Consider the following 18,504-nt stretch of genomic DNA (forward strand, 5'->3'; position numbering starts at 1 on the left):
GAAAATACCAATATAGTAATAAAAATACTGAAAATATATGAAAAGCACCTGAACATTAGAGAAATTACACTGGCAACAAATTCTAGGAATATATTTTTTTTGTAATTATACAACAAAGTGCTATTAAATCCAGTCAAAATTAGTGGCAAGATATAAAAACAGTTATGGTATTATTCAATTTGAGGCTAGGATTATCAGCAATTGCATTTTTAGGCTATCTGCAGATCAAGCTAATGGTATCTCATTAATGTTTTCATGGAAAATCTATTAATTTCCATTCTCAAGTGACAAAACTCTAAATCTAAATGAAAGTCCTTGGTAATTTGGTCATGAACATGTAATAACATGATTAAAAACAAATTGATTAGAGTACCAAAAATAATCATGTGACTGTGATTAAATCCAAATGAAGACAAAAAAATAAGTGTAAATATATATGATTAATCAAGACAAGTACAAAAGTTTAGATTCTTTGATTTTATAGTCAATTTTCAGTAATTCTGCTCAGTCACATTTAAACGACACACAAACATTAACAAGATATATTAATTTCCACTGACTAGACATCAAGCAAGGATATTTTAGTGAGTCAACATAATTTTCATATGAAACATTAAAGGGACACTGGTAGGACAATACATTTCCAATTTTGGCTAATTCTTTCATTTATCTGCCAAGGAACAGAAAAGCATACACAAATAATTTGGGAAATCATATGAAGGCCAAAAATCTACCCTGTAAGGGGGATTCACTGTGCACACACACAGGTAGATATTGTGCACAGTACTTAGGGTGGACTGCAGTCCCTTGCACATCTGGAGGTGGCAAACTAAAACAGAAAAGCCCAAATTAAGACAAAGTATCACACTAGTGTCCTTTTAAGGTTTTATTTTCTATGCCAATTTTGAAGGAAATCTATTATATCGTTCTCCATAACTCGGTTTTGGAATCAACTTCTTCAAGATGAAAGCCAACAACACTCACTTCATAATAATAATAAATCTCCAAATATGGCTCATTTGAAATGCAAATTTATTTTACAAGCAGGCTATTTTTTCTTTCATATAAAGTAGATACACATGTGAACCAAAAGGGACTAACAACTGGTCATATTAATGAGAAAGAAAACTAATTTCATTAGCTTCTGCTTTTGCAAGGGGCATCTCTTCAGGAATTTAGGAACCATATTGGGTGGGTATTTCCATACCCATGGCAGAATAACAAGTCAGTCAATTAGTCCTGGTCTGAAGGTTTTACAGCCCATCATGAGTTATATTTTTCATTCTCTAACAGAGAGCTGATACTTAGGCTTCTACATGTTTTTCTTTTCACCCTTATAGATACTCCAGTCTTTTGTAAGTTTTTCTCTACTGGCTGATTTTAACAAGGGACATTTGAACTACAAATTCATCATAATGCTTAGCATCTTGAAGAACTAACTTCTCAAAAAGTGTTATCTAATGCCTTTCATTTAGAAATGAGGGGGGAGACAGTGCAATTTGTGGTCCATAGAGAGATTCCTTTGCTCTGGAATGAGGGTGAAGATGGAAGAATGGAGGATCGGGCTTTCATAATAAATTAGGTGAAAGGCTTACTGTCCAGCCACAGTGAACAACATGAAGCTGCACAGAGATGACTGGAAGGAGGGTCTGCTTGGAGAGACTTTCCTTCTGGGCATTACTATCAGAATTCAAAGAGCCAACCACATTTAGTTTTCGAAATTCTACCGAAATGAGATTGTTAATTAAAAAGCCCAGGATTAATAAAAGGCAGACTGTTAAGGAACATTGAGAAACAAAGGCGAAGGTGGTTTGGCATTGAATAGATTTACATTCCAAAAGAATATTGACTATCATCTGGAAGTGCTTCTCAAAATTACAAAGTCATGATTACATAAATTACTTTGTTAAGTATGTTTTCTTTTTCAATATACATGTTCTTTTATATACAGAGTATAGAAAAGCTAGCAAGTTGGCTCAGCTATAATAATTTTGTCATAAAAAAGCAGATTACATTTTTTGGCTGCAACAAAGCATGTTACTTATACTTTTCAGTTCAGCTAATGTATTTACATGATAAAACCTAAGCTTTAAAAGTATTTGAATCAAAAGGAAAAAATAAATTACATTTACGCTATTCATTTACACAATGCATATACCTTTACTTACTTTCTTAACTAACTATACTCACTAATAATTTCTCCAGAATTTCTTTATTCGAACAATTTATTTTCAAGACAGGTAAGTACTGTACCCCTTTAAGTGCTGCATATTTCCTTTTAGGAAGCACAGATGTGCAATACTTTTAGTAGCTTGGTGTAGTAGTTTGGGGTCTGCTGCTTTTCCCAAATAACAGATGAAAAAGCCATGGTTTTGACCAGGCACCACCACTTTAACTGTACAGTGAATAAAAGAAAGAGACAACAAGGGCAAGCAAGAGCATTGTTAAGGCAAGTAGCAGCTGCTGGAACCAGATACAACGTTGAACTTGGTCTTCAAGCTTCCTATTGCTTTCTAGTACACGATTGAGCTGAAGAGGAAAAAGATTCGTATTAATAAAAACAATCATTAATAATAGGAATGAGAAATACGGGTATTAGAAATTCAAATGTTGAATGGGATGGGGCCCATCTATTCAGACAGGCAGGGGGCTAGAAATGAAAGGAGGTATTCAACTTCTTTGGTGGACAGATGTGTGTTTGATTACTCTTATTTTGAAAGGTACAATTTTCTAGTTGAGACAGGAGCAAAGCAATCACTTCCTAGAGGCACAGGAAACCTTTGAGCTACTCAGAAGGAGAGCCCTTCTGTCTGTCTGTCTGTCTCTTGTTTGAACTGCTGGTTCAAATCTGGTGATAGGCAAGTGCTCCACCACTGAGTAACACCCCCAGTACCTTTCTGTCTCTTTCAAATTTATAAGTGCTACTTGGTACCCCTTTCTGCAAGATGGAATTCTTTGATACTCAGCAAAGCACAAGGTCCCTATTCCAAATTAAAATGGCCAGAGCTTTTCAAAGGTTCAATTTCTGAAAGTAACTCACCTCTTACCATTTCTAATTTGGCTTCTCTTCACAAAGAAGAGAGCACTTTTGTCATGTCTATGCCAAAGATTTTCCCTTCTGTTAGTGGTAAAAAGTGGATTTCTAATGCTGATTAGCATTAACAACTTATTTTAGTTAGGAAAAAAGTATACTTACTTGTAGATATATATCTTCACTGGTTTTATCTGACATGTTAAGAGCACTGTCTTTTAATGTAAGGGTGTTTGGTTTATTGCTCTCAACAGTATGGCATCTTAACCTAAGAAAATGCAAAGGAAACAACTTCTTAGAAGCTTTAGTACATTTTCTCATCAAATTAAAATATAAAATAAAAAAGTTAAACACAAGAGTCTATGTAACAGAGGCGAAAGGCCTCATTCCCTTCCCCAGGGCCACTTAAGGTAGTGGCTCAGTGTGTATTTAACTATTTATCTTCAAGTTTCTCTAATTTTTTTGGTGCTAGGGATCAAACCTACAGCCTGGCATAGGCTGGGCAAGTGCTTTACCTCTGAGCTATATCCCTAGTCCTCTTCTAGCATCTTAATGCATGTAGAAAGAACACAAGAGATTGTGAATACTGTTCAATACCCATGAGATTCAATGGAAAGTTTTTTAAAATAACTTTTTATGGTATTCAGTAGAATTCATCCAAATATTTTACTATTTGAAGGCAGTCACCCTTTCTAGATAGGAGATACTGCTTTACTTGGGTCCTCAGTACTAAAACACCAAACATCCCACCCACTTCCTGGGAGAAAACAGTGCTCTCCTCTTGACAGTTACAGGAAATCAAGCCACAAGGAATGGGAAAAAACGAAAGCAAAGAAAATAAAGCAACTTATAGAAAACAAAGCCAAAACCACCCCCTTGTTTTGAGAGGCTATTTCATAAAACTTCAAAGTAATCTTTAATACCTTTTATACCAGTGTTTCTCAACCTTTCAAATTTTTTTCCACATCCACACCTTTGACCCAAACCAAAACCAAAACCAACCCCCGAAAAACTCTTGATACAACAAAAAGTAGGTCTTCCTGAAATATAATCTGAAAATTTAAATATGTAATTAGTCCATGCAAAAACAACTGGAACAACTGGAAGCTGGGTCTCCATCTGCATTCCTTTCTCCCCCTCTCCCTGGGACTGAGGCTCATCATCCCTCTACTCCTGCTCCTTTTAGCATTCTCAGGAACTGCATTGCTAATGACACATCTTATACATCTGGCTTCTCCTCTAATGATCTCAGAACCTGGTTTTTAAAGAATGCTCAAATCTCTTTTATAAAAAGGAGCACCATCAAGGACACAGTCCTCTTTCCAAGTGCCACTGCACTCTTTTCCTAACCAACCACACCTCCAGTACAGATTTTACAGCAGCTTCCATTTCTTCACTTCCTCTGATCTATGTGGCTCCTGCCAACTGAAATTGTTCTGGGTAAGGTCATCAGTAACCTCTGTAACATCATCACCAGCTGGCACTGGCTGTTCTGTACCTCATCCTTCTTGACTCACAAGGCACCACTTGATATTACTGGTCATTTCCTACTTGATGACACAGTCTCTTCACTGGGCTTTGATGATTTGGCAGAGCTCACTTGATTTTCCTTCTCTTTGTTGATTGTTGGCCTCCATTTGACCACAAAACACTCCTTTAGGATAGGCTTCACTTTTCCCCTCTCTTTCTGGGCCAACTAAAATAACACTGTCTCCCCAGGTGCACTCTCATTCTCTTCCACTCTATTAACTCTACCACCAACAGCATGATCTTGTCAAAGGCAGATCAGTCTAGGTTGGACTCTACCACTGTTTCTGTGGTAGGTGACTGAGCTCCTTCTCTGGCCCCTTCTTGCTTCTCTCAGTTTCTTTCTTTCCACTTGCTTTCACTCTCTGTTCTAGCCACTCTTGTATTCTTTCAACCCCTTCTGTGAAAAATTTACTCAGATGTGACCAATAGGTCTATCAGTTCCTCATCTCGAAAGTGGGAAAAATCCTTCTCACCACTAGGGTGATCTTCACAACTCCTTGAATAAATGAAAGTAAAGCACCCAGAACTGTGCTGTCCCACGGCAAGCACTACTCCAGTGTGACCCCTGCAGCACAGCTGCCACTGCATCTACCCACTATTTCCTACACAGTCCCAGAAGGATCCTTGAACAAAAGGAGCCAGATTTCCTCATGGCTCTGCTCAATACCATAAGTCTTTCTCTCAAACTCAGAAGTCACTACCAGCAGTGATCTGGTGTCCTACTATCTCGTTGCTCCCCATATCCTGGATGCCCACCCCACATTGGAGTCATGTGGCATTGTCCTCCTTGCTGTTCCTCACAAACATGGGCCAAGCACAATTCTTTTTTATTTGCTCTTCCCTCAGCCTACAAAGCTCTTTGTCCAGTTTCCAATGTAGCTCACTCTAATTTCCTTCAGGTACTACTCTAAATGTTGTGAGGGTTTCTCACCTCAGCACTCCTGACATTTGGTTTCACTTGATTTAAAGGGGTTGAGGTTGTCCTGCATACTGCAGGAGGTTAGGTGGTGTCCCTAGCTTTCCCTACTACATGCCCATTGTAACCCATCTCTCAGATGTGACAACTAAAAATGTCTCTAGACACTGACAAATGTCCTCTGGGGGACAAAACTGGGAACACTCTAATAAATCATAATTCCAATTAAAAAAGAAACAAAGCAAAACTAAACTACAACACAGCCTTCTTTTTTTTCTATATATCATTTCAAGACTTTTGTTACAACCCGACATACTCTCTCACACATATATATCTACACACTCTACCTATACTAGCCCCCTTTATATAGGATAATGTCATATATATTTTTCTGTGATTAGTTTCTTTTCTGATAACATATCACATCTATCTTTCCATGTCAGAACAAACAGATTTGCTATGCTTCTTTGGATGGCTACAGAGAACTCTTTAGTGTGGTTATACGCAAATATATCTCAGTATTGCTTTACTGGTGACCATTTAAGTTCATTCTTTCCAATGCTGCAACACACATTCTCACAGTCATGACGAGCATTCCTGAATGGGGGGGCTTCTGGGTCAGAAACGTGCATGTGTAATCTCCACAGAGTTCCTCTTGTCAGGACCTTCTTGAGCAGTTCCAGGTCACTTATTCCCAGAGTCACAGAGTCAAGAAGGAAGGGATGGTGCCTCCCCCATGGAGGTACATTTCTTTTTTCTGATTCTTCCACACATCTATGAGAAAAATCTTACCTATGCTCCATCACTTTGTTTCTGGGAACTTCTTTCCAGAACTGAGTCAATTCTGCTGGCCCAGTGCCAGATGACTGCTCCATTTCTGCAGCCATTATCAGAAACCGGTCCTGGGCAGAGACTGTTAAACCTGCATTCCAAAAGGGTAATTTAGCATATGAACAGGAACCTTTACAAGGGGCTGGATATGTGGCTTACTGCATTATTCTAGAATATTACATTAAGGAACAAGAAGAAAAGGGAACTATCTTAAACATGTAAAAAGTCCCCCAGATGAAGAATTATGTGTTTTTGAAATTCGATTTCAATTGGTGTCAGTTTAAAAAAAATTCACTCATTAAAAGACAATTACATTTTAATGCTGGAAAAGGGCTTTGGAGACCCTTTGACCATCTCATTTCACACATACAAAAACAGATACTTAGAGTAAGGCCGAGGGGGCTTGCTGATACTCTGCTAATGTCTACATTCAGCCCTATAGCTCTGCAGACTCAGTAAATAGCCCCCTGTCTCAGCCTCCCACCACAGCGGCTGTGGCCACAGTGAACTCACCGCCATGGGGAGAAACAACTATATCCACTGATGCACCCGGATCGCAGCTGCTATTGCTTGGCTTGACTCTGTATTTTTCTGGAGCAGTTGTTCTCACCTGTTTGGAAACACAGGCATTACACAACAACCTGTATGGTAACGACCTTTATGCTTTTGGGGGGGGTTTCTTAAAAATGACTTTAAAATAATCAATAGTTAATAATCAATGAACTGAGAGTCTATAGAGCAACCTTGGTGCTTATGCATAGATTGTATTTTTCCTCATTAACAGGATAAAAGCATCTTGATCTATCTAAAAAGGTATTTCTAAGTTCAACTGTCACTTAGTCTTCCTCTTAAATAAAAAATTTAACCCATTTATTAAATATGTATCCTGCTAATAACCTACACTTAGTAATGCAAATTCATGCAACAGAATGCATAGTATATCCCAGTATGATGGCACTTAGAAATCAAACACAGTTGACAATCAAAGCGCATCCAAAACATCTTAACAGTTATATCTTAGTCCAAGTGGAGATTAAGAAAGGAATACCTATGATATGGGTGGCTGCGGACTCAGTCTTGTTACACTTAATGTTCAGTATCAGGTAGGTATCCAATATAAACTATACTGTAGAACGTACTGCACTTGAGGGAAATGTGCACTTGCAAATTTATAGTTTCGCCTTTCACTGTTGTTATGAATTAAATTATTCATATAATGAAGTGTGATTTCCTTGGGCTTTTATTTACAATAGGCATTAAACTCTGGGAATAATTTGGACATTAGCCTATGAGGGGCATTAAAGACTGAGATGCAGATCCCACAGAACTTGTACTGCTTAGTTAGAACCAGTAGGACATATAACATCCTAAAAGTATCATCAAGAAAAACACTGTTTTAGTCTTTGCACAAGATTATTCATTGTTTAATGATTAATCTTTCAATTAGCATTGTCTCAAATCACTTTCCAATTCACATTTTCACACATGATGTATTATATCTTTAAGCTATTTACCTTAAATGCCACTATATTTTTAGTTATATTTGTCAACACTATTAAAGTTTTCTTTTCTCCAGATTCTGTACTTCCAAAATAGAGTTCTTCAGCTGGGCTAGGTGGTGACAAAAACACAGGGCATTTGCATTACTCAGAATAAATGACAATATAATCATTAGCTTGAAAAATATATTTGGCTAATATTTTATGCTTATTTGTATAAAGAGATTTCACTGAAAACAAGACTATCAAACAATCACCTAATTCAATTTCACATTTCAATTTTACCGATCCAATGCATGCTATTTAAGAAACCCTATTGTTTTCCCTAAGATCTAAAGCAAAATAAGAAAGAAGAAACGAGAGAATAAGAAAGACTGTGAATTAATTCTATAGTTAACACAATCTTAAGGTGCATTTACTTAAACTCTTTAAAAGGCTATGGATTATAATCAAAGGAAAGAAGGGATCGATGTTTCAACTTTCCCTCATTACAGATATATAGGACATGGGCATTTTGTCTTATACCAACAGACAAGACCATAACTTAAACAGAATCATTAGGAATATATTTAAATAAAAGAATAACTTCTTACTGTACAATGGTTTTTCTAGGTAACAGAGGAGAGAAATAAACATAGAAAGAAATTTGAATGGGAACTAAAGGAAAAACTTATCAAACAGTAAAATCAGTGAGCCTCAAAATTCAAATTTTACTATTAGTGGTCATTGTAATGCCTATGACCTACTAAAACATAAAAGATTCAAGCAAAGTTTGTGCACTTAAATGATATTATTCAAATTATATCAGGTGCCTCAAAACAATGGGAAGGACATACTGGATGGTGTTTTTATTTTAATTAAATAACTAAGGTGAGTCTTCGGAAACATATTTTGATTTTGAGATACATCTTTAAATAGATTCATTTTACATAAGGAATGTCTACACATGAGAAATAGTCTGTAGTCTAGAGAACATATATTATTAAGGAAAAGCTCACCCAGAAGGGCTCTGCCCCACTTTTGGACAAGTTAGTAAAACAGCATAGGGGTTTGGGGATATAGCTCAGTTGGTAGAGTGCTTGCCTCATATGTACAAGGCCCTGGGTTCAATCCCCAGCACCACAAAACAAAACAAAACAAAACAAAAAACCCCAGTATGCTTGCTGGGTTCCTTTTAGGGACCAATCTTAAGTTATATAAAAGGCATCAAGGTTAAGCATCTCTGAGTCACTCTCAGTAACCAGCCCAAAAACCATAAGCAGCTTTGGAGAGATGGACATTGTCTGGGTCCTTGTGATCTGTGATTTTGCTGGGGGCACAGGCAGTGGTGCCAGAGCCCAAGTGCAGCCCTGGAAGCTGTCCTGTTCCAGCTTGGCTTTTTTCCTAGCCTGCTATACTTGTCAAACCTTGACATTCACAGGTTAGGATCTGCACTTTTGACAGGTCCCTCGTGAAAACACAGAATGTATAACTTACAAATTAGTAGAGGGAAAAATGAAGACAAAAGAGAGCAAACTCAAAAATGGGAGAAGGGCAAAGAAAATCCATGGGAAACAAAATGTATATGTGTACCTTTCTTTCTCACTCACACATATACACAGACAGTGGAAATTAATCCAACTACAACAGTTATCAAAATATGTGTTAAAAGACCCATTTTGTCAATTACAGAGCCTCAGATTTGATTTTTTTAAAGAATTTCTCAGTCTGGTTGAGATATACCTAAAACTAATTACATAAGGAGGTTTCAAGTAGAGGGACAGAAAATGCTATATTCAATTATCATGAATGAGGGACACTGAGCTTATTATCCCCAGGCCCCAACACTAATTTTTGTTTGATCAAATAACCTAGCAACAGAAATGGAGATGTGCTGAAATTGGGTTTTAGTCAAAAATCTATTTTTTGGGTTTAGAAGGCAAATCAACAAATGCCTCTTTTGGTGGCATTTCTGGCATCTCCCTAATTATATAAGTATAGGTAATATGAGAAAAATACATGTCATTCAGATTTATTAATATATGAATATTCACTTTTATTATCTGATGTATTATGAGGGCCATATACATACACACAATATAATAAATAATAAAGTAGCTATAAATACATATGTATAAATACATACATATATGTCTGGAAACTAAGGTGAGTCTTCAGATAACCCTTAATTTTGTATTTTAATTTTGCTGCCTCCTCAAGATATAACAGTATAGCTAATAAAATCTTCAGTGATTACCTGATGTGTAACAAGGGCCCTTTAAATACACTCAATGGTTTCTTGAAAGTTTTCATCTTTGAATCAACTTTTTCATTTTCTTCTGCTTTGGGAATAGATTCAGCTGGGTTAATCTAAAGATACACACACACACACACACACACACACACACACACACACACACATCCCAAGAAAGAGAAAAGATAAAGACATTTTAGTTTTACACTGCTAATTGGTCAGGTCACTAGGCCAAAGGGTAAATATTATTTTAATTCAACCTAAATTATAATCTTTAATATACATTTACTATACCTAAGTGATATATTTAACAAATAGTAACATGATCATGAACATATATTTAATTGCCCACTATAAACATGTTGCTGTTGAAAATATAACATGGTCCCTTCCCTTAAGAGTTCTTAAATTTGTACTAAATTATAACATTATATTTATTTCTCTATCTAGTCCCTAAAAACTTGTAGAAAGACTGATAACTAAGTGTTCTTTGAAAGATGAGGAAGTAGATCAAGGTAAAGCTTTAAATCAATCACTTATCTTAGAAAAATAAAAAAAATATTTAGATAAAGCATATTCTTCCAGATGCACTTTGACAATTTTTGTACAAAGCATGGACTCAGCCTTTGCCTTTCATAAAACAAAGTGGTGCTACCGATCAGCTCATGTTGTCCTTCCTCTTTTTATACACAATGATGGGGAAGGGCAACAAGTTTAAGTGGATTACCCAAAATCCCATTGCCAGCCTGTGGAAGAATTGGGACTAAACCACAGCATTTGATTTCATTTCTTGTATTCATAAAATTACCTTTTTTAGAAGAGTAGTTTGCTCTTCATTAGAAATTGTTTCCAAGGTTTCTTTACCATCAATTTCTATATCTTCTTTACTTGAAGTTTCATCCTCACTGGCAATGGGCCCATTCTCACACAATGGTGTCTGGAAATCATCATCTACCAGTGGTGGATAGCTATACTTGAAAGGATCCTAAGAGAAAAGAAATCAGCCTGCTAAGAGGTGGACAGAGAAATAATTCTCTTATAGTAGATTTAAAATTCATTACTTCAGTCAAGAAAACAGATTCAATTAGGTAGTGAAATTTAAAATACTGGAAGTATTTCAAACCAGATAGATAGGGAGAGCACACTAAGTAGCATGGGACAATCACAATCTATGAATCTAAAAGAATCAACTTAGAAATTTACTCTTCGCACCAAGAAAAATTGAAGATGGATAAAAGCTTTAAATGTATACTTGGTATTTGTTTAAACCAGAAAAGCACTGGAACAAAACAGAAAAAGGATTAAAAACAAAAAACAAACAAATAAAAACCTAAGTAGGGAAGGCCTTTCTACATAGTACAAAACCTAGAAAGCACAAAAATATTGATAATAGGCTGGAGATGTAGCTCAGCAGGACAGCACTTGCTTAGTATGTGTGAGGCCTTGGATTCAATCCCCACCACCACAAAAATACCACCACAATAAAAACAAAAACCAAACCAAAACAAAACCTCAACCAACCAACCAACCAACCAACCAATCAACCACCCCTCAAAAAAAACAAAACAAAACAAAACAAAACAAAAAAAACCCAGCTTTTTTAAAAGGTCACAACTGGAAAAATATGTACCATACAAATAAGAAACAAAATGTTTTTTGTTGATATATATAAATCAACAGGAAAAAGACTCACCAAAAGGTAAACAGTGGTATAGAGTTCATAGTCAAAGAGGGAAAACTGCCTTTGAAATCATAAAAGCACTCAATATCATTTATAATAAAATAAGTGCAAATTAAAATCACATTAAAATATTGGTCACAAGAGACTGGCAAAGATTTCAGAAATGAGACTATGAGGTGTTGGCAAGCATGTGGCACAACTCTCACACTTTATTGGTAAATAGGTGCAATGTTTTTGGGGGAATTTGGCAACAGCTACCAAAATTAAAAGCTAAAATACCCATTGGCCTGATAATTACTTTTAGGACTTTATCTTATACAAATATTTGCTGTACCCATGTGTAAGGTTCCATATGCAGTCCGATCCACACCAAAGATGGCCCCTCAGCGGCTTCTTCTTCCCATAAGTCTCGGCTTCCCGCCACCTATTTTCCCACCGGCGGCAAGCCGGACCAATCAGAAACCCACACGTCACTTTCTCCCTTAACCCGGAAGCCCCCAAGAGTATATATGTAAGCCTCATCTTGTAATAAAGCGGACTTCTCCAGTGACTTGCCAACCGTCTCCATCTTTTATTGGTGCCGAAACCCGGGACGGAGTTAGCCTTGAACGGCACTCCGTTCCTCTGTTGGCAGGCCACCCTCGTCCTCTTGCTCCGGCGCTGGCTCTCGACACTCAACACCGGCTTCGAAAATTCGTAAGTTTCCCCTTGGAGGAGCACACCTTACCTCAGTTATACGCGGGAGTACTAGCCGTGACCGTCCGGTAGCCTCCCGACGCTGAGTTAAGGGGGGACAACCTCCCACCACGACCTTCATGGTCACAGTGGACCCCTGTGCCCTTCCGTCAGAACACAAAAGAGGCCAATAGAAGACACTTTATGAGGAGTGAGGAGCTTAATCTACCCCTGGGGAACCCCAGTCACCTTTCCTCTCCAACTGCCTAAATCCAGTACTGGTAACCTCGTGGCCATCCGGGTTCCTTACCCCTTTGGGAATAGCGATCGAGGTGACGATCTCCATCGCGCTTTCCCTTCCGTTCCGTTTCCAGAACCTCCGGATCCTTCTCAAGGCATTGGGGACGCCCTTTACCTTGTAGATTGATCCCCCTCCGGGTCTCTCTTGAGGCATTGGGGACGCCCTTTACCTCGCAGACTGCTCCCTCCTCGCCCGAGGTCTTCCGCTCCCTACACCCTTCTTCCCTCTAACCATGGGGACCTCCCCATCTTCCCCGGTGGCAGACACGCCCCTCCAGTGTCTCCTCAAAAATCTAGGACCTCTTTCCCTTAAGCCTGACATCAAACCCAAATTATTGACAAAATTCTGATCCAAATCTTTTAAGGGACCTTTTCAACTATTGCCAGCGCCTGAACAAGTGGAAGGAGATCCCTTAAGATTGCTTCCCCATTGTCCTCCCCTCCCCCATCCTCCTCTCTTGATTCTTTTGACCCGGCCGATGAGCCTCCCCCTTATAGGGCCCCTCCTCTCAACCCTATACTCCCGGAGCCACCTTCCTCCCCTCTCTCCCCACCCCCGACCGCCTTGGCTCCCATGCCCATAGCTCCTACACCCACCGCTCCACCTATTTCCTTCAGCCCGCCGCTCACGCGCTCCCATGGACCCCCTCCGGCCCCTCCCACTTTTATGGCCCCATTAAGGGAGGTAGCTGGAGCTGAAGGTATTATCCGTGTCCACGTCCCCTTCTCCCTGGCTGATTTATCTCAGATGGAACGCAAACTGGGCTCCTATTCCTCCGATCCTACCACTTACATAAAGGAATTCCAATGGATTTTACAAGCCTACAGCTTAACTTTTAAAGATATATGCTCCTCGCCAACACCCTCCTGACCGAGGAACGGCGACGGGTTTGGGATGCAGCTCAAACTCATGCGAATGAAACACATCGCACAGACCCTACTTTCCCTCTAGGGCCTGAAGCGGTCCCAGAAATCGATCCACAATGGGACTACAATACAAATCAAGGCATACAAGCCCGAGATAGGTTTGCCTCGTGTCTCGTTGTGGGCCTAAAGAAGGCGGCCCGCAAAGTAGTTAATTTTCAGAAGGTCCAGGAAATTATCCAAAAAAAGGATGAAACCCCCACTGAGTTTCTAGAGAGGCTTACTCAGGCCCTCAGGCAATATACCACACTGGACCCGGACACAGATGAGGGCCGTTATAGCCTTATGACCAGTTTCCTAGCTCAGTCCTACCCCTACATTAAGGCCAAATTAAAAAAATTGGAACATGGACCGGCAACTCCTCAAAGTGAGATTCTGTCGCTGGCCTTTAAGGTTTTCTATGGACGAGATGACGAAAAAGAACACCTAAGGCATAAGGCCAGGCAAACTGATTTACTAATGGTTGCTCAAATGATCAGGGGGACTCCTCATCCTGTTCCCCATTCACAGAAATTCCCGATCCCTACAAGGGCCCCTCCTGGAGCTTGCTTTAAATGTGGAAAAGAGGGTCATTGGTCACGCTCCTGTCCTCAGCCATGGCCCCCCAATAAAAACAAACAGGACATTGGGGCTCCGATTGCCCCTTCTCCCGAAGGGGTGAAGGGCCAATCGCTAGAATGCCCCCCTCTTGTCCTCCGATAGTGGGATTAGCTGAAGAGGACTGACGGAGCCCTGGGCCACACCCGACCCTCAATATCACCACTCGCGAGCCTAGGGTAACCCTTGTAGTGGATGGCCGGTCTGTCACCTTTTTATTAGATACAGGAGCAACCTTCTCACTTTTGACAGAGTTCCATGGCGCCACCACTTCTAGTTCCACTCCTATTGTCGGGGTAGGAGGGAAACGCATATATCCACTCAGAACTCCCCCACTTCTGTGTCGCCTTAAGAATTCCTCTTCACATTTTATTCATTCCTTTTTAGTCATGCCTCAATGCCCAATTCCCTTGTTGGGACGGGACATTCTTTCCCAATTCAAGGCGTCTATTTCCTTCCCACTTTTCGATGCCTCTACTTCCTTTTTTATGGCCCTATTGCAGGATCCTACCTCCTCACATCCATGTATCTCCCACCCTGTTAACCCCTCAGTTTGGGACACGGACAATCCCTCCATAGCTCAGTGCCCCCCAGTCTCCATCCAATTACGGGACCCTACCAAATTTATTCATCAGCCTCAGTATCCCTTAACCACCTCTACCCTTCTCGGACTTTCTCCCATTATTTCTGACCTTCTTCACAAAGGATATCTCTCCATAAATGCCGCTGTCATACCCATCCACCCTCTTGTTCCCAATCCCTACACTCTACTCTCTCTCACCCCAGCTTCTTCCACTCACTTCTCAGTTCTGGACTTGAAGGATGCCTTCTTTTCCGTACCTCTAGACCCTTCCTCACAGGACCTTTTTGCCTTCACATGGACTGACCCCCAAACACGACACTCCGAACAGCTCACTTGGACGGTTCTTCCTCAGGGTTTTAGGGACAGCCCACATCTATTTGGACAGACCCTCTCCCATGACCTCAAAAATTTCTACCCCACTTGTCCTCTTTCCACACTTTTGCAGTATGTTGATGATCTCCTTCTCTGTAGCCCTTCTTGGGATATCTCTCAACGGGACACGGCTGCCTTGCTTAACTTTTTGGCCCAACATGGATACAAAGTGACACCTTCTAAAGCTCAAATCTCAGCCTCCCAAGTCACTTACCTAGGGTTCTCACTCACACCACAACATAAATCCATTACAACTGACAGGAAACAAGCCCTTTCGTCCTGGCCCGTACCTAAAACCAAGGCTGAAATTCTCTCTTTTTTGGGCTTAGCAGGGTATTTCCGTGCTTGGATCCCTAACTTTTCTCTTTTAGCCAAACCCCTTTACGATCTCTCTAAAGGAGACCCAAATGAACCACTCCCCTCCTCCCCTAAAATGCCTTTTAATAACCTACGTCTCAAACTCCTATCTGCCCCTGCATTACACTTACCAGATTTAACAAGGTCCTTTCTTCTCTATGTTCATGAAAATCAGGGACAGGCCCTAGGGGTACTGGGACAAATGCAGGGCCCCACATTTGCCCCAGTAGCCTATTTATCAAAACAACTTGACCCCACAGTAAGGGGATGGGCCCCTTGTCTCAGGGTCCTTGCAGCTGCCCAAAAACTACAGCAGGAAACTTTTAAACTTACTTTTGGAGCCCCCTTAACTATATGCTCTCCACACCATCTAAAGGATCTCCTAGCTTACAAGTCCCTGCATACTTTACCCCCCTCACGAGTTTTAGCCCTAATTACTTCCTTTTTAGAAAACCCTTCTATATCCTTTCAATCCTGTTCTCCTCTCAACCCAGCCACTCTTCTTCCTGTTCACCCTACCCCAGAGCCTCCACTTCACAACTGTCTAGAAACATTACAATCCTTAACTCATTCTCCCTCTACCATTGTCGAGGGCCCCTTACCCCATGCGGATCACAATTGGTTCACGGATGGATCCTCATATAGAAGTCCAACAGCCCCCAAAGCTGGTTATGCCATAGTCTCCCTAACAGCCACTATAGAAGCCCAACCTCTCCCTCCGGGTACCACCAATCAGCAAGCTGAACTTATCGTGGCAACCCGAGCATGCATTCTGGCCGAAGGGAAAACCCTAAACTTATACACCGACTCTAAATATGTGTTCCACACACTCCTCTCCCATTCGGCAATATGGAAAGAGAGAGGATTTATGACAACTCGTGGGAACACCATTACCAATTCTGACCTAATTCACAAGCTATTCCAAGCGTCCCAACTACCCACGCGGCTCGGAATTATCCACTGTAAAGCCCATAAGAAGGACAACTCTCCTTCTACACAAGGAAACCGATTAGCTGATGCTGCTGCCAAGAACGCAGCATTTAGCAAGTCATCTGAGACCCCACCCCCCATTCTTCACTTGTCCTCTCCCAGTCCAATCCCGGACAAGAAACTTCTCTTTCAAATGCTGCATGACCTGTTTCACTCCAGTCCTCAAAGCCTGTCTCGTTTCTTACAATCCTTCTTTCCTCTCACATCCCAAGATAGAGAAATGCTAAAACAACTTTCTCAAACCTGTGTTATATGCCAAAGAACCAACCCTAACACCACTACAGTTCCTTACCCATGTCCCTCACATCAAGCCCGCGGTTCCATTCCGGCGGCAGACTGGCAAGTTGATTTCACACACATGCCTCCTGTTCACCGACACCGGTACCTCCTAGTTTTCCTAGATACCTTTAGTGGCTGGATTGAGGCATTTCCTACTACCAACAAAAGGGCCTCCACTGTCGCCAATCACCTCCTTACCTCCATCATTCCATGCTTTGGGATGCCTACCTCCCTTCAATCGGACAACGGACCGGAATTCACAGCTCAAGTAATCCAATCTCTCTCTCAATCTCTAGCCTTACCCTGGCATCTACACTGCCCATATCGTCCCCAGGCCTCAGGTAAGGTTGAGAGAGCAAATCGGTCCATAAAGGAGACTCTCACCAAACTTTCCCTAGAACTCCACTTAGACTGGATTCGCCTCCTCCCTCTGGCACTCTTTAAACTACGCTTACTTCCAAAGAAACCTACCAATTTGTCCCCTTTCGAGGTGATGTATGGAAGATCTCCTGTACCCCCTGGAATCGTTCCTACCTCCCTAAACATCCCAAATACCCTCAGCCTTCCTCTCCTTTCTCACCTTAGAGCTGAACTTTGGAAACATCAAGGCTGGTTACTTCCCCGTCCTCTTGCAACCTCCCCTCCTCCCTCCTTGAACCCAGGGGATCTTGCCTCTTATACTCCACCAACCACACCTGAACCCTTATCTCCTAAATGGCTGGGACCATACCCAGTAATCCTTAGTACCCCCACCGCAGCTAAACTCATCCTACCTTCTAACGAGACCACTCCTTGGATCCATATTTCCAGGTTAAAACCCTGCCCGGCTGACCAAGGAGACTCACCCCCTACTCCTCTGGATCCTGACCCTATAAATACGGGCAAGCCGAACATCTATACCAGTTCCGTGGATCCCTCTAATCCTTTGAAACTCTGTCTCTCGCGCCTCTCACCCATTCAGGAGGAATGATAACTTCCTACCTTTCTGCTTTTTTCCCCTTCTTTTCCCTGACCCTAGCTGGATTTGGTCCACCTGTCAACAAATATGGACAACCCTGTGCAACTTGCAAAGGGGCCTCAACCCCGGGAGCAGTGACCACCACAGGGAAAAATTGCCTCCCTCTATTAGGTCCACTTATTGGAGTTCTTTGCATCATTTTCTTCCTCCCCTGTCTCATAAGGTTCGTTAGAGACCAAGTACAAAAAATTTCTAACCAAGCCTTTAACCAGCTTCTCCTCAGGAACTATCAACTGCTACCTACTGGGAACAACGCCTGGTGACGTCCTGCTATGATGGACTTCCCCCAACTTCTTCCAAGGCTAATATCCTTTCTACGGACCTTGGACACTGATGCATGGCTCCTCCACCCGACTAATGACTACAATGAATTCCTAGACCAAATTGAGGACTTATGGCTCCAAGGGAGTTTTATGGACTTTACGGGGGACGAAGTAGCCAACGCTTTGTTCTCCCCTCACAACCAACCCCCCTGCCCTGGGCCCCTTGACGACGCCCCTGATCAGCAGGAAGCAGCCAGATTGAAAATCAACGTCCCGAATTCCCATAAACCAAAGAGGGGGGAATGTAAGGTTCCATATGCAGTCCGATCCACACCAAAGATGGCCCCTCAGCGGCTTCTTCTTCCCATAAGTCTCGGCTTCCCACCACCTATTTTCCCACCGGCGGCAAGCCGGACCAATCAGAA

General features: G+C 41.2%; 1 protein-coding gene across 1 annotated transcript in view; it reads right to left on the reverse strand.

Annotated features, from left to right (window-relative positions):
* Window positions 1-653: 653 nt before the first annotated feature.
* The window catches only part of MOSPD2 (motile sperm domain containing 2), a 49,324-nt gene continuing 31,473 nt past the window's right edge, over window positions 654-18,504 (reverse strand). The window contains exons 9-15 of the mRNA XM_079123199.1: window positions 10,849-11,025; window positions 10,044-10,156; window positions 7,823-7,919; window positions 6,822-6,918; window positions 6,270-6,399; window positions 3,197-3,299; window positions 654-2,529 (exon numbers count right to left, since the gene is read on the reverse strand). Coding sequence (XP_078979325.1) covers window positions 2,392-2,529; window positions 3,197-3,299; window positions 6,270-6,399; window positions 6,822-6,918; window positions 7,823-7,919; window positions 10,044-10,156; window positions 10,849-11,025 — 855 coding nt within the window. The 3' untranslated portion in view covers window positions 654-2,391. The remainder of the gene's footprint in view (window positions 2,530-3,196; window positions 3,300-6,269; window positions 6,400-6,821; window positions 6,919-7,822; window positions 7,920-10,043; window positions 10,157-10,848; window positions 11,026-18,504) is intronic.

The sequence above is a fragment of the Sciurus vulgaris genome (genome assembly GCF_902686455.1).
Source record: "Sciurus vulgaris genome assembly, chromosome: X".
Lineage (NCBI taxonomy): Eukaryota > Metazoa > Chordata > Mammalia > Rodentia > Sciuridae > Sciurus > Sciurus vulgaris.